The sequence below is a fragment of the Sipha flava genome, unplaced genomic scaffold (assembly GCF_003268045.1).
Source record: "Sipha flava isolate LNK unplaced genomic scaffold, YSA_version1 38_pilon_pilon, whole genome shotgun sequence".
Taxonomy (NCBI): domain Eukaryota; kingdom Metazoa; phylum Arthropoda; class Insecta; order Hemiptera; family Aphididae; genus Sipha; species Sipha flava.
The window spans coordinates 2,251,420-2,268,294 of record NW_020273099.1 but is presented as its reverse complement, the minus strand read 5'-3'; the positions used below and the strand labels follow the sequence as shown (position 1 = coordinate 2,268,294).

At 25.5% G+C, this 16,875-nt stretch overlaps 1 protein-coding gene across 4 annotated transcripts in view; it reads right to left on the bottom strand.

Moving 5' to 3' along the window:
• Nucleotides 1-11,875, bottom strand: part of LOC112688299 (protein unc-79 homolog) — a 31,252-nt gene extending 19,377 nt beyond the window's left edge. Inside the window, exons 1-11 of one of the 4 annotated variants that reach the window (XM_025561433.1) lie at nt 11,742-11,875; nt 11,529-11,648; nt 9,522-9,683; nt 8,347-8,517; nt 8,207-8,287; nt 7,969-8,148; nt 6,911-7,143; nt 6,640-6,848; nt 6,262-6,554; nt 333-477; nt 93-269 (exon numbers count right to left, since the gene is read on the bottom strand). In XM_025561433.1, coding sequence (XP_025417218.1) covers nt 93-269; nt 333-477; nt 6,262-6,554; nt 6,640-6,848; nt 6,911-7,143; nt 7,969-8,148; nt 8,207-8,287; nt 8,347-8,517; nt 9,522-9,683; nt 11,529-11,648; nt 11,742-11,763 — 1,793 coding nt within the window. In that variant the 5' untranslated portion in view covers nt 11,764-11,875. Of the gene's footprint in view, nt 1-92; nt 270-332; nt 478-6,261; nt 6,555-6,639; nt 6,849-6,910; nt 7,144-7,968; nt 8,149-8,206; nt 8,288-8,346; nt 8,518-9,521; nt 9,684-11,528; nt 11,649-11,741 lie in introns of those variants that run through there. The other 3 variants (XM_025561431.1, XM_025561429.1, XM_025561432.1) reach the window with 3 other exon arrangements.
• Between the last annotated feature and the right edge of the window lie 5,000 nt (nt 11,876-16,875).

The window sequence follows — 16,875 nt, the reverse complement described above, 5'->3', positions numbered from 1 at the left end:
ATTAAAATAACATTTTTTAGAACACGAAATTAATAATAAATTTATATATTTGTTAATTTTTACATTCTATTAAAATTATATACTTATTTTACCATAAAAGCATTCGTAATTCTGGTAATTCATCTGGTGGAACGTCTTGAACAATAGCTTCTAACCAATGTGGCATTATTAATTCCCATATTTCTGAAGTCACAATATCATATGGTACTAAGCATAGCAGTTGGTTCAGACCATTTTTTATTAATGCAGTTTGACTTGCCAGCATATCCCTTAAAATTGTATTTATTATTATAAATAATATTAAAATCTACAAAATATTTTTAATTCCATACCAATTACCACCAACTTGTGCATATTCTGGTGGACATGGTAATAAACAATTAACAAAAGCTTCGAAGTAATGTTGTCTTACGCCTTTTAACCATCTTTCACCGATGTATTCAGTTTTCATGTATTCTAAGGTACATTCTTGTTGATCTTAAATAAATATTATAATATTTATATAAATTATAATTCCTATGTTATTAATAATAATGTCATACAATGATTTGTTGGTATAAATTATATGAAACTCTGCATATTAACTTTTTTAAATAATATTCATTAACAAAAAAATGATTAAAGATATGAAAAAATTATGTAAAAATATCACTAAAAAATCTATACCTTATATATATTTTGTTATTTTGATATAAAAATGTTATATTATGTTTTCTTATTTTTTTTTTTACAAATTCTAATCAGTTTTTGTTTGACTAAAATTAATATTTCAATTGAAGAACACAATTATTTTTAATTATGAAATGAATTATTTCTTCTATTTAAAAAATGTTATCATCGTGAATTTTATAGTTTTTTTTATACACTAATATTAAAAGAAAATTTAACTTTTAAATAATGAATTTTTTTTTATTAGTTTTTTTTTTAATTTTATATATACATATAATAAATATAGGTTATATGTATAATTTATGACGGAATGAAATGTACTAAGAAAAATCGACTAGCGCCCAAATATGTTCACTATGAAGCTTTATATTAGAAAATTACATCAATAAAAATAATAGTGTAATTAATAGTAAAGAGTAATGCGCAATTTAAGAATTTAAAAAATAATAAAGAATTTCAAATGTGTGCATCATTACTGTACATATTTGTAAAGTGTTAAAATTGTTTATAGTTATGAATGTATCTGAATTGCCTAAACGAAGCGCCGTTTCAAAAATATATTTTAAACTGTAAATTATATTCAAAATGTTTAAGTAATCGTATATGACACAATATATTCTTGGGTTGAAACGTATATTACGATATAAAATATATAATTATATAGTATATATAAATATAATTACTATATACTTTTTATACAGTATAAAAATATTATCATCTTATAAACAAAAATGCATTTATAATTTAAACATTTTAAATTTAAACACAATAAAACAAGAAAATATGTATAAATTATACTCTTTATTATATATTATATATTCTATATAATATTTATATATCTATATTATATTTATTATATATTCTATATTATACTTTATTATAAATAAATAATTGTGGTGCTATTAATCTATTCTTAATAATTATCATGAACGTATTTATAGTAAACTTATTGTACTTGTGATATTTATAACACTTTTAATATTTTATATTATTAGATTATACACGAAAAATTAATGTAGGTTTAGTATATTATTTATTATTATACTTCATTAATGTGTGTCGTCTTGTTGATGTCGCATTTGCCTGATATACACGAACACAATTTTCATACATAAATCTTATTTTAAATAAACAAAAATATTTTTAAATGACTTCTTAATGTAAAATGTCAATAAAAAGAGAAGAAATGTTTTATTACTCGTTTAAAAAATTGAAATTTTGGACAAATTAAAAAGTGGTGGTATTGTAGCTTCACTTGTTAGAACGTAAAAATGAATGAACTTAGTAAACGAGAAATACGTAAAAATTAAGAAAAAATACGATAGATAATAAATAAATTAGTTGTAGGAATTAAAAATTATTGATTGATTTATGGTCTCATTATCCGCGGATTCGCTATCCACGCAGGTTTGCTGGAACGTAATCTTCGCGGATAACGAGGGATTACTGTATACGCTAAATCACTATGATGGTTCACGGGTATACGTCGTATACCCACGTATACCCTCCAAAACACCACAAGTGGAATGTAAACTATATGCGGTGCAAAGTACAAGTAAAGGGTAAAAAACATGAATTAGAGTATCTACTTGTAGATGCTTATTAATTACTTAATTTTAAATAAAATAAAATAGTATAAAATTTAAAATTTAATAACTATTATTAGGTAAACAATTAGCAAAATATTTATTTGTTCAAAAATATTGTCTAATACCAGTAAATATTGTTTAATGATGCATTGCAATACTTGCAATACTTCAATATTATTTAGAACAGTAGCATCAAGAATTAATAAATCCACTCTTACTCAAAGTATCTGTAATAAAGAACCACCAGAATTAGAAATAATGGGAAGAACATCTTCACCTAATTTACCAGTAGTGTCAAATCTAACATCTGAAACGGAAACTTGAGGTAAACGTAAATATGTGAACATATATGAATCGGATTCAGATCAAGGTGATCCATTTTATAGTGAAAATTTATCTATAACAATGTCTGATTTAAGTTTGAATATATCCACTGAATGACCATCACTTCCATTAAAAACTGAGAACGATATCTTTCATGCAAGTTCTTCATGTAAAAAACAATTACAAATGTTTGATACTAATGATACTGTGATAATACTCCTGATACAATTATGATACATGCGTCATGGTAATAAATAGGGTATTTCAACGTTACCACGATACGATTACAAATTCTGAAATTGATTTGGTTAACTAAAACTAGGAAAGCTCTTTTTTGGATGTAATATTCCATTTTCTGTAGTCGAATCTGTACATTTTAAAGATTTTTATTAATCATTAAGACCCGCATATAAACCACCATATAGACCTACTCTACTAATTCGTATTTTAAATGAAGTATATAAGAGTTTTTGTGTAGCTATAAAATGACATTCAAATTCAGCTCTTTTGATAGATGGTTGGAAAAATAAAGCAACTAATACGAAAAATGTTGCATGTTTACTGCATAGTTCTAATAATGGAGCACTTTTTTTAGAATCTTTTGATTTAACAGATATTAGAGAAACTGCAATAGAACTAATATAATGGACAAATATATTTATTTAGCTTTAAAAAAACACAGCACTCATATTTACACAGTAATTAGTGATAATGTGGCAAATATGATAAAAATGGGAAAACTAACTTTGACTAAAAATTGGCATTTGACCTGCAATAGTCATACATCCGATTTGGTTGCAAATAACCTTATATCAAAACTATTAATTAAGAGAAAGATAAAGTTGGGGATATCCTAAGTGCGTCCAAAAAAGTACTTTTTTTAATGTTATAAGTATGTACACAATGAGGTATCGCCTGAGTGCGCCCCAAAAATATTTTTTTTTTTTTTAACATAGCCTGAATGCGTTCCAGTTAATTTAGAGTTAATTTTTTCGTTTATTCAATATTTATATTAAAATTATATTATCTCGTTTATTTAACTTACACCAAATAATTGTAGGTGAGTATCTTAGTATTTTTTTATGGTTATATAAATTACATTGTTACTTTTTATGTTGATGTTTAAAAGCCATAATTTTTACAAAATCTATCCTTGAAATTTGGTTATTCTTAAATTTATTAATATTTTCTTCGATAAATGCTATTTTGTTATTAATTGTTCCTTTTTATCATAGTTGTTTTTGTGGCTGATTTGATTGCAATTTTAGTGTCAATTTGAATTTTTTTTTAATATTTCTAAAAATGTATAAATATGTTTTTAAAAAAAACAAATTAAACTTGGAATGGAAACTTTCACAGGCGTTTGTTATCCTTTCAGAACTACTTTTCATTTTTTCCCACATAGACATTGGAAATTTTGCTTCAAAAACAATATAATTTTCTGTTAAATAATTCATAAAATCTTGAAGTTTTTCATGTCCAGGCATTATAGACATAAAGTCTTCAATAAAACATTTCTCAATATCATCTTAACGAAATTTCCGTTATAATAAAAAAAAAAAAAATTCGGTCCCTTGGAGTTCGTTGTAACGGAAACTTACCTAATTGGGCTCTTCAGTTAAAGTAGTTGATAAAACCTCGGACGCACTCGGGCTATACGATAAAAACTACAGATAAAATCACAGACGCACTCAGGCTATGAAAAAGGTAAAAATTAAAAACGAGTCGCACTCGGGAAACCTCTAAAGTTTTATTAAAAGCATTTCATGGATCAGATGTTAAAAAAAGAGTCCTTGCATGAGAGAAAAAGAAAGTCGACGTATTAAAATGCCTTGAGACACTAAATGGTGTATATGTTACCGGAAATGTTGACATTTTAGGAAAGGATGACAATTCCTAGTAGCGGAAGAAAATGATATCATTGCCTAGGAATTGTCATCATTTCCGTAGTTTATTAGGCAATGTTATCACTCATTACTTTCTTAGACGAAAGCATTGGAACTCATGATGTTACAAGTCATGTGGGACCGGCTTTACAATATAACTATTAGAACGATAACTAACTCGTAGCGGCGACATACGAAGAGCTATTCGATATTCTTCACTCTACGCATATAGCTATCGGTCACGGTGGTCGCGACCGTATGATGGCTGAAATAAAATTAAAATATTGTAATATAACAAAAGAAACAATAATGATTTTTTTGAGTCTTTATACCGACTATCATAAAAAATCATCTAACCCAAAAAGAGGTCTTGTTTCCAAACCAATTTTGCATTCAGCATACAACTCACGTGCACAAATAGACATAATTGATATGCAATCTCAATGTAAAACAAAATGCAAGACGAACAGGTGTGCTTGCAGATCGGCATCTAGAATTTGTAATTCTAATGTCATGGAGGTTTGACATGTGAAAATAAAACTGAGTAACTACGAAAAATAAAATGTCAAATATAAAAATTGTGAAATTATAAAAATCAAATTGATAAAAAAAAAGTTAAAAAAAACTACTCTATTTTATTATATTATTTTATTATTTTATTATAATAATAGTAATTAACATTTATATATAGTAAAATAATTATTTTAAGTCTAATTAAATCAAATTAAAAAAAAAAAAAAAGGTATCACATGTATGAAAAAATATGGCATCATTGCCTGGAATTTTAAGGAAATGATAACATATACTAGGCAATGATATCATTTCCTTCCGCTACTAGGAATTGTCATCCTTTCCTAAATGTCAACATTTCCGGTAACATATATATTCATTTAAATATATATATTAGATAATATTACACCAATGAAGAAAGTATTAGCAATAAGCAGTATCCTTTTTAACGAAAGTACATAAATATTTATATGATATAATTTTTTTTAAATAAATATCTGATTAAATTGAATTATTTAATCCTTGATATGAACTTATATTAATGTCAATCAAAAATTCACTTCATCAATTGCAGATGCAGCTGAAGCATAGATTTACCAATTACAATTTCAAACGACTTTGAAGGATTTAATTCAATAATAAGAAAAATGACAAGATTATGCAAAAAAAAATATTTACTAACAGAAAATTTTCTCCATTCAAAATATCAAGTGAAAAAAATGAAACTGAACATAAATATATGATTGAGGATTATATTTTAAATTTTGATGAAATTGGATCTGAAGGCTTAAACAGTTTTATTGAGTATAAAGAAAAAGGCTGAGCTATTTAAAATTTTATTTGAAAAACAAGGATTACTACTGACTCGTATATTACTGGCAACTGCATAGTGGTCTTTTGCTAAAAATAAACATCCAGAATTACAAGGATTGGCATATAAATAACTAAATTTACCAGCGTCAACTGCTCCGTTAAAAGTGTTTTCTAACTGGTCATACATACACAATTATCTTCGAAACGGCCTGAATACAGAACGTTCCAGAAAACTATTAAGTACCAACTACACTTTAAATTAAATGAAAAAATTCTAAAGTTTATCAAATGAGTATTAAATATTAATAATTATTTTATTGTTAATGTTAATAATTTAGTTTTAATATTATACAATGGTAATTTTTTTTTTTTATGTAATACATATTTAATAAAGAAGTATTAAAGGAAATATGAACAGACTTTTATTTTATTATTTTATCTATCTAATATTTATAAAAGATAAAATTTACCATCGTAAGAATAAGCAGTAACATGAAACCAATGAAATAGTATGGATAACAATCGGCCCATTATACTGGAACGAGGAGGTTCTTGATCTTCAATTCGATATAAAGCAACTAATAGCCAAACACCTGTTCTACCCATAAGTTGTCTATCATTTATTGTAACTTCTGGTTGTTCGTCTTCTTTATCTGTCTTGCTTGATGACATTGTACCTTTAACTTTAGCTCCAAACACAGCTGCTTTAGTCTGACTTTCTTTAGTACCCTCCGAAATAGGTGCACGAACTTCTTTTAATAAGCTAATAATTATTATAATTATTATGTAGTAATTAATTTACATTTATCTACTTATTAAATGCGAATTAATTGTTATTTCAAAAATACCTGACAATCGACTCTACCAAATAAGTTTGCATATCATTATCTAATTCCCCGGCTGATTTTAAAGTCCAATGAACAATATGATCAATATTTTCTGAATGAATACGTTTGTTACAATCTGAACATAATCTAATAGGTCGATTTTTATTCATGGAGGCACATTCAGGTGAAAAACAAGTCACGCTAATCATAGTGTTTTGAGATTTACAGTCCTAAAAATAATTAATTATATTTTTAGTAATAAATATTAAATTAAAATAAATAAACCTTATACTTTATATTCACATTTCCACGTGGCTAAAAGCAATGGTTGTAAAACAATATGGAATTGATAAGTTGGCTTTTTATTATGCAAATCTTCTGCGCAATCAGTGCACAAGTAAAATGGTGGAGGACAATTTTCAGCATGTTTCATAGATAGTTCATGATCAAAACATACTCGCTCGGCTGGTCCATAACCCACTTTTGGGCAGTTTTTTTTTTGACATAAGAGCGCCAACCAATTCCCTTAAGACAATAAAATTGACAGAAGAGTTTTACTCAAAAAGAAGATTTATCCCATTTAAAATTATAAAAATGGTTTAAATTAAAATCGAGGCTCTTATAATACTAATGTTATAATTTTTTTATTGCTGTAAGCCTAATTTTATCTAGATTAGTTAAATTCCTAATTATAGTTGTTATCATTAGTTTCTCAATAATACAATATAACAATAAAATAAAAAGATAATACAAGAACTAACCAAGATTATAAAGTTTTAAATATATTAAAAAATATAAGAAAAATTATTAGAATAAATTCTCTTTTAAAATATATATTGTTTACTAATATATTATGAATTTTCATATTACTTTTAATAATTATTGTAAAGAACATTGTAAAAAACTATAAGAATCTAAATAATTTTTAAATAAATCAAAGACATAAATGTAGTTTAGTAATGTTAAAATTATAAATTACTTATTACATAGTAAACTGAATTGAATCGCTTTTATTTTGATAATTCATTATATAATTTTACTATCAGTATCAGAACATCAATCTCAATTGCTTATTTAATTTTTCCACTACATAGATAGGTTTGTTATGTTTATGGGTTTTTTTTGACGTAATATCAAAATATCTGTACCTACTATTTTATGATTGGGAAAATAACAAATATATGAAATTTCTGATATATTTTCAGTTTTTACCACCAGAAAGTTTTCGTGGAAAAAAAGAACATTCTAGTAATACTATAAATTAGCATAAAATTAAATCTAAAAGTACACTTATTCATATAACTAAAGTAAATAATATATTTTCATATAAAATATATAATTATTTATTACCAATTGATTTAGGTTTATTACGGTCGAATTTATTGGCATTGTATAAAGGCCAGTAATTGAATAACAACCTTGCAGCATGATATCGTGCCACTGAAGTTCCATATGCAATTACAACCAGTAAATCTTTCTTTATATTCTTTTTAAATGTCATCAAACGTTCTACTAGTTGTAAATGCAATGCTAAAAATGAATTGTAAATTATAATGACATAGTTATTTTAGTTATAATTTGATATTACCAGTATCAAAAGTATTTTGAAAAACTAGTAATAAAATCCCAGCAACAGATAATGCCGCATTATTCATGCAATTATTTCTAGCTGAAAAATTAAAAAATGTATAAATAAAAAAAAAAAAAAAAAAAAAAAAATGAATTTACGTATAGTAAACGGTATCACAAAATAACATAGTGTGTTGATCAAGTCATGATGCACTGACGAAGGAAGTACTTGGAAAGCAGTCGCTATCATGTATGGTAAGTTTTCCAGAGTATCACCACCAAGAAAAGGAACCAAACAAGCAACGCATTGATTAAAAGCTTCTCCAAATGCTATAAAATAATGAGACAATATTAAAATGTAGAATTTAATTTTAAGTAAAAATACACTATTTACATTGTTATTTTCTCTAGAAAAAATGCCAAAGAGTAGATAAGATTATTAGCGATAGTTCAATAACTTATGCACATTACGTAATACCATTTGTAATAATTTTAGAAAATAGATATTATTATAAACACTTATGATAGAATAATGACTTAGTCATTTTTTCTTTTAATCATATATAACGTTACAAAGCTACAAATTTATTTCACGCTTTATTGGTTTTGAATATATAAATTTTCTATTGCACTTATAATTTTTAATTTTAAATTATTTTTTATATTTAAATTAATTTTGATGTTTTAATGTAATTTTTCATACTATAGATACACATCATTTTTTTTAATTTTTGTATACTACATCAGATTTAAAATAAAATATTTTTTTATATTTATTTTAATTGTTTTACCATTATTAAAGGTTTTTGTTATGATTACTTAATATTTTGATCGCTAATTAGGATTTAATACATGCAGATGCTCACAAGTATTATACGAGTAATTAAATTTACTTTTACAAACAAATGCTCATCAAATATTATATTTATATATAATTGTATCATACAAATTCCAAAAATAAAATGTATTTAATTTAATATACAAATCGACATATTACTGTAAATGAAACTAGAAAATAATTATATTAAATTTTATTACTAATATATGTGATTTTTAGACAATAACTTTTAATCATTTAAAAAAGCAAAATTGTGTGTAAGTAGTCTATTATACAGTTTACTAAATAAATTAAGAAATTATATTTCTTCTAGAAATATTTTTCGGTTATTTTTGGTTCATTAACAATACTTTTACTACTTTCATATGAAATACAGTCAAGCAATATTTTACAAATTTTTTATTTAGAGAATAGAATTACCTATGTATCTGTGATTATAATAATGAGTTTTTACTAATGAGTTACTATTAACGTTATTATTAATAAAAATGTTTACCTTGTAATCCCGTATTAATAGAAGATGCTGAATGAAGTAATGATTCAAGAGCAGTATATAAGCCAGTATAATCCAGAGTTGGATAAAGTGCTAATCGAGTAGCATCCATTTCCGGATGTAATATCATTTCATGTGGAGACTTAGAAACTTCTTTTAATATTGCTAAAAATTATTGCTATTATAAGTAATACATGTAATGAAATTATAAAATGTCCAAGTATCAATATGAGGTAAAGGGATACAGGATTCAAATGAGTACAAGAATGAGATAACTAATAAAATTGTTCTTAAAAATTTGAAATCATTGTACAAATTATTTCGAAAAATTATAACGTACGAAGATTAAGCTAAAAACTTATATACAAAAAAATAGTTTATACTACTATATAAAATGAACAGAAACGTGGGTATAGATGATTAAAGATGAGAGGGGATCAATAGTTAATTAACATCATAAATATAGAAATTCGTAAATAGTTTTTAAAATTATAGTTGATAATTCAATAAGTCTTCATCAATGATGGCAGGGAGATGATTGGACCCCTTGCATACGCCTATAAGTACGTAATAATTTTTTAATAAGTTTTTTGTACAGACTTTTAAAACTTTTAAGAAAAAAACCACTAATAAAAATAAATTAAAGTTATTAAGTTTAAGTACATATAAATAAATGACTGATTTAATTATTTTAATCATAACAATATAATAAAAAAAAATAAAATGAAATCTAGTAAATGGTTAAAAGTAGTAAATTAATGTATAAATTAATAGTTCAAAAAAAGTAAGGATTTTAGATTTCTTTTCTTGTATAACTAAGGATAATGTATATATTTATTTAATAGTATTAAATTATATAGAGGATATTATATATAAGAAATCTCATACTACAAGGTTCGAATTTTTTTTAAAAAAATTATGTAATTTGAAATGGTAACTAACTCCAATATTTGTGAATTGCTCAAATTTAGTTTTAAGCTCAATCTCATTTATAAAGGTATTAACGTTATTTTTCAGTAATTAAATTTATGATTATATAAATAGCTCAGGAAATTTCTTATTCCCGATAGGTGTACCAAGTTATACACAAAGACTTCTAACACAATTGCATGCTGAGTGCATAGTGTATACACATGTTCTATGAGAATGTCTGACATATACATATATTTGTATAAACTTATTATATTACGCTCTAAAATTAAGTTCTGAGTTTGATTAAAACGATAGTGTACCAATGGATGGTGCTGATTGTAGAATAATTTGTCTTACTTTCCGTAAAAGAAAACCATTCGAAATAAATTTTTATGCCATACGGCATCCCTTCCCTGTCATTTATCCAATAGATAAATAAAAATAATATTAAATAATTTGGAAGGAGGGGGTTAACTTTACGAAAAAATATTGAGAAAATATTAAGTGTCGTAAAAATAGTGAGCATTCAACTTCAATAGTTGCTCTTTTGGATAAAACTTGATCGTTAAGACTAGAATTCCAAAACAAATTTTTCATCAATTATATCTATTGCACTTGAATCCTTTTTAAGCTTCAACAATTCTAATGAATATCTTTCAATGTTTGAAAATATTTTTAAATGCACTTATTGTTTTTATTTAACAGATAGTAAATTAACATTTTTTTTTTACAAAAAATGTCTTCTTATTTTATTCTATTCCCCTTGAGTAGTACCAATATTTCTCCTGGGGTGGAATTCCCTCGATTGGGAATCATTGTTCTAGATGGTACCTAATACCATTGATTAAAAATCAACAAAAATTTAATACTCGAAAACGATAAGGTGCAATTTTTTTAATTTTTTATTTGTGAACAAATTTGACTCTAAACAATAAAGCATCGTAAGTTCAATAATAAATGGAATTAATGAATTAGTTAATTTTCTTTACCTTGTATACAAACGATATTTAATGTATTAAATTATTATGATTATTGCAAGGTTAAAATAATAAATCCCTGTATAACTGTATGTTAATAAGTATAATATTTTAAGCTTACTCAAAAGAACTTGAGAAAAATATTTTAAACAATTGGCAATATCTAGTCCAGACGGACAAGGCATCATGTTATAGCTCAATCGTAGTTGATAATCTTGTAGATGTCTGATTTTAGCAATAACTGAAAGAAAAATTATATTTTCTTAAATTTGTTTATTAATTATATATTATAACTAGGAAAATACTGTAGTACATAAATAATTTGCTAACTTACACGATACTGATTTAGTAACCATAATGGTATTTGCTAAAAAAATCTAATGAAATAATAATTATAATATCGAAGTTTTATTATTTACATTATTTACTGTTATTGTTATTGTTAAATAATACTACTGCAATAATATAATGAAAATGTGGACTACTCAATCGTTTTTACAAGTTACCACAACATCGTTGAAAGTTATTGATCTGATGTATTCAAGCAGTAATACCACATGTAAAAAAAAAAAATGCTTTGAAAATTTCAATTGAAACAATTTACATTACAAAAAAACGTTAAAAAAGTCATGATATTAATTTAAATGCAAATTAATTTAATGTGCATTATTTCTAATTTAATAAAAACCATTTTATGAGTAAACATTAAAAAAGTTTTAAAATATAAACTATATATGTTATAATGTGAAAATGTGTAACTTTAATATTTTTGATAGCGGATTTTATGACTTATAATAACATAAATTAATTTTTAATAATAGATTTTCTAGATTCTAATTCTAGCTAAGAATATTTAAATTTGACTTTTAGAATTTTGTTTAAATAATATTGTGATAATCAGGGACGGCATTACCTTTTCCAAAGCCCTGGGCAGAACTTATTTTACCCATAATAATAGTCACAATAGCCTGTAGACGCAATTAAAGGCAATAACATGTAATCAGACTTGGTGAAAGCTACACGCGATATCGAGTAATGATTGATTAAATTTAAAAAATGCCATAAAATTAATTTTCTATGTATCCCGATTTCCATACTTTGCGGCGTGCTATATGGGGCGTTGTCAGTGCCTACATGACATGTTAAATATGATATTGTTGTTTTGTTAATTGGTTTTTTATTACACGCCAATGGATTTCTCTAGAAATCGCACTCGCCAGGCGATCCAAACATTTCACGTTTTATTTTTTGAGTTTTCCGTACAAAATATTTTTCAATTAAAAATTCAATTTTAAGTGCGAGGCCCTTGAAGGCGCGAAGGCCTGGACAAATTTCCCGTTTTTTCTCCCCCTAACGCCGGCTCAAGTGATAATAAACGGTTAAAAACGCAAAAAAATTAAAATACTCCATGAATAAGTTGCTTAAAAATAAAATACAGAGAATTCTGTAAAAAAAACTTTCTAGAAATTTACAAAATCTCATATTATAAGACTTAAAATTTTTTCAATTTTTCAACATCGGGTATAAGTAAATTGATTCCCAATGGTTTTCTAAAAGCTGTTAATAGAGTCCCTGTAAAAAATCAAAACGGTAAATTGAGTCATAAATATAATATATATATATATAAAAATCTCGTGTCACAGTGTTTGTTACCATACTCCTTCAAAACGGCATAACCGATTTAATGAAATTTTGTATATACATTTGGCAGGTCTGTGAATAAGTTTTTATCTATTTTTTATGCTCCTAAGTGCTATTGTTTAATAAATTGTAGCTTAATTTAATAATTTTTGACCCAGTCGATAACTGCGCAATTTAAAATGAATTATTAAATGAAACTATTAAAAAACTATTAAAAAATTATTTAAAAACTATTAATTTTATTTTTGATATTAAATTACGAGTATTGCATGAATAACAAGAACCCGCAACAGGTGCCAAAACAAACAAGAATGTTAGTAAGAAGGTTTATTATGCATATTGGCTGATGATTAGACGCGATCAGGATAACGTTATTCTACGACGTCGTGAGCTTTGTCAACAACTCATGATCGATATGTATGTAAAGATAGAGAGCAAGCGATTACGATACTTGCGATTCAATCAAAAAAAGCTGCGTGCGGAAGATTTTCAAAATCGTTATTAGATATCGGTGATGGGAAAGTTACTACAGATGAAACGAGATGCATAAAATTACCGATCGATTTCTGCACAATCATTAATTCGCAAGATGCTCTCATTGACCAGATATTTCCCAATGTACACAGACAATACACAAATCATGAGTGGCTGGCAGAAAGAGTAATTTTAGCAGCAAAAAATGTGGACGTCGACGAATTGAATCTCAAGATACAACATTTGTTACCAGGAGACTTGCTGTCATACAAATCTATTGATACAGTTTGCGATACTACTGAAGCTGTAAATTATCCAATAGAGTTTTTAAACTCATTGGATTTACCAGAAATGTCACCGCATAATTTACAATTGAAGGTTGAATCTCCGGTTATTTTACTTTGTAATTTGAACCCACTACGGTTGTGCAACAGCACGCGATTAGTCATTAAAAAAATTAATGAAAAATGTTATCGAAGCCATCATTTTAAATGGCAAACTCCGAGGTGAAAATACGAGTATATTATTACCGAGAATCCCTATTATACCCACAGATGTTCCAATACAATTTAAACGCCTTCAATTTCCAATTAGATTGGCATTTGCAATGACTATCAAAAAGTCTCAAGGCCTAAAGACGTGTCTGTGGCTTAGATTTGAGCACATCATGTTTTTCACACGGACAATTATACGTGGCGTGCTCTCGAACCATCCAGTTTGTTTGTGTTGACGAAAGATGGGATAACAAAAAATATTGTACACTCTGTTGCATTAAGGGAATAATGTCATAATTAGTGATTTATTTAATTTTAATAAATTATTTAAAAAATAAATGTTTGCTGTTTTTTCATTTTTATATTCCGTCACCGTTCACAGCACTCTTCACTATACTACATCCTTACACACTTATATTAAATTAGTTAAATAATAATAAAAAAACTTTAATAACAAAATTACGTTTGATTGCATACATTAGTATGTACTTACCATATTATAACATAGGCAGGAGTGCAAATTATTTAGTATTTGAAATAATATCATAGTTTATTAGCAAATTAATTTGACCAATCCTTTATTTTTATCCTTCAAAATTAGGACTATTGATGACTACATAAATTATCACGATTATCAATCAGTATTAAATGTCAATAAGCAATAAAATATAAAATGTTATAAGTAGGGAACAGATTTATATGCGTCCCGTTTTTCGCATCTTCGTCCCATTGTCCCCAGGAAAATTTTCGGGACACTAAAATGTTTCGTTTTCAGAAAATAGCAAAACTAACGATAATCAATTTTAATTTGTCGATGAGTTATTGTTTCTACGAGTATAATATATAGTATAATATTATGTGTGCATGTAATGTGTATATACTGTATTACTGCATGAATGACGTGGAACGGAATCGGGGCTATGTGGTGTATTAGAGTATAACTACACCAATAAAATATAAAAAAACCTAATGTGTTCCTAACCTACTTAACAGCAAGATCAGCGCTAACAAAAAAAAATTTTTCATAGTTATTATTATTTCGGTACTACAGTAATCATGGTCCATTTTCTTTTCTTTACGTAGACGCTTTTTCTATTTTATAAAAAAAGTTGTTTTTAATAAAATTTAATTTTGACTAGAAAAATATATGGTTACCATAGACATACGTAAACGAACATAAAGATATTTATAAAACCGATGGTTCAATTTTGTATTGCAATATTTGTGAAATTTTTACTTAATATAAAATAAAATATTTTTGGTTTAATTATAAGTGCATATTTAAAAATAAATATATATTTTGTAGCATTTTACAACATTTTTAGGAGCATATTTTGAGGATTTTTTGTGCATATAAATCCGTTTCCTAGTTATAAGTATAGTATTGCTCATCTTTAATAAATTTAGTAGTCTTTGAAATATTTTACGTACCTAGGCCTAAGAGAGATCCCCCTTGTATCTACGTCTACTAGCCCTGAATTTATTAGGTCTGTGTTTTTTAAATATTAACCGGATTAATACCTATAGAATTATAATTAACAGAAAAATGTATTATTTAATACTTATATTTAAATTAAATACTTACATTTATCAGTTTCATAAGTTTAATTAATTTAAAATATCTATAAGAGGATAATTATTATTAAATTATTACAATTCTCAGGGAATAAAATCTGATTTAAAAATTTCGAAACTATTTGTAGACACGAAACCTGAAAAAAATTGTAAGTTTTCGAATGCCAAATCTGGAACCTTAAGTATCCGGACTACTTTTTACTTCTTGTCATGAATATATAATTTAATAATAAAATACTATTATATTATATGTTAAGTATTCCATGTTAAATGCTATAATTATTATTTTAAGACTAACTATTAGAATACATGTATTTCCTTATTAGATAATAATATACTCTTTGGATTTTGAGTGCATTTCCTTAAAAAATTGTAAAGTATTGAGTGGTTAGTTTCAAAATGTATCGTAATATGTCTGATACACACACACATAATCATAGTAACATTATTTCAATGAAAATAGGCAATATAGATGTACAATTATTTTTTAATAATTATATAACTTTATATACTTAATATTATTTATATTAGATTCACTATGAACATCATATTATTCTATTTAATTTATAATTTGATGACCGCCATTGTTAAATAAACCTTGATAAATCTACACAAATATTTTCATACAATATAAGTATGATATACAGTCCTACAGATATATTATAGAGGCAGACGCGATGCAATGCTCGTACAATGACTACAATGATCATCAAATTGATTTTAGCTATAGAGTCAAAAATATTGTAACAACTGAATTTCTTAAAATAAAGGTTTCAACTGTGTACTTTTGTCTGATTAAAATTACATTGTGCCCTTGCAGGATATACTGCACAAGAAGTAACATCCACATATGCATCTCCTCATAGAGAGGGGTAAATCATAGAATTATTTTTTATTGGGAGATAATAATCATTGAAAAATACCTTAGGGTTGTTTTGGTGATACATTAAAAAAAAAAGATAAGGCATTTATAAATAATATATTTATAAATGAATCAAATTAAATTTATTTTGTATTACAATTATTTTTATGTCGAAATTCATAAAAAAAGTTATATAATTACAAAACAACAATACAAATGGAAACAAAATACTATATTCTTTTAAAAAATATAATTTTTCAATACAATCAATCAATCAAAATATTTCTAAAATCACAGAAACAATTGCCATTACATTTTCCTCCTTTTGTGGCCAATATAAATATTACAATATAATAAATAAAATAAATATAATCATTTTATCACTAAAATTTATCAAAAATTCTTTTACATAAAGAAATGCA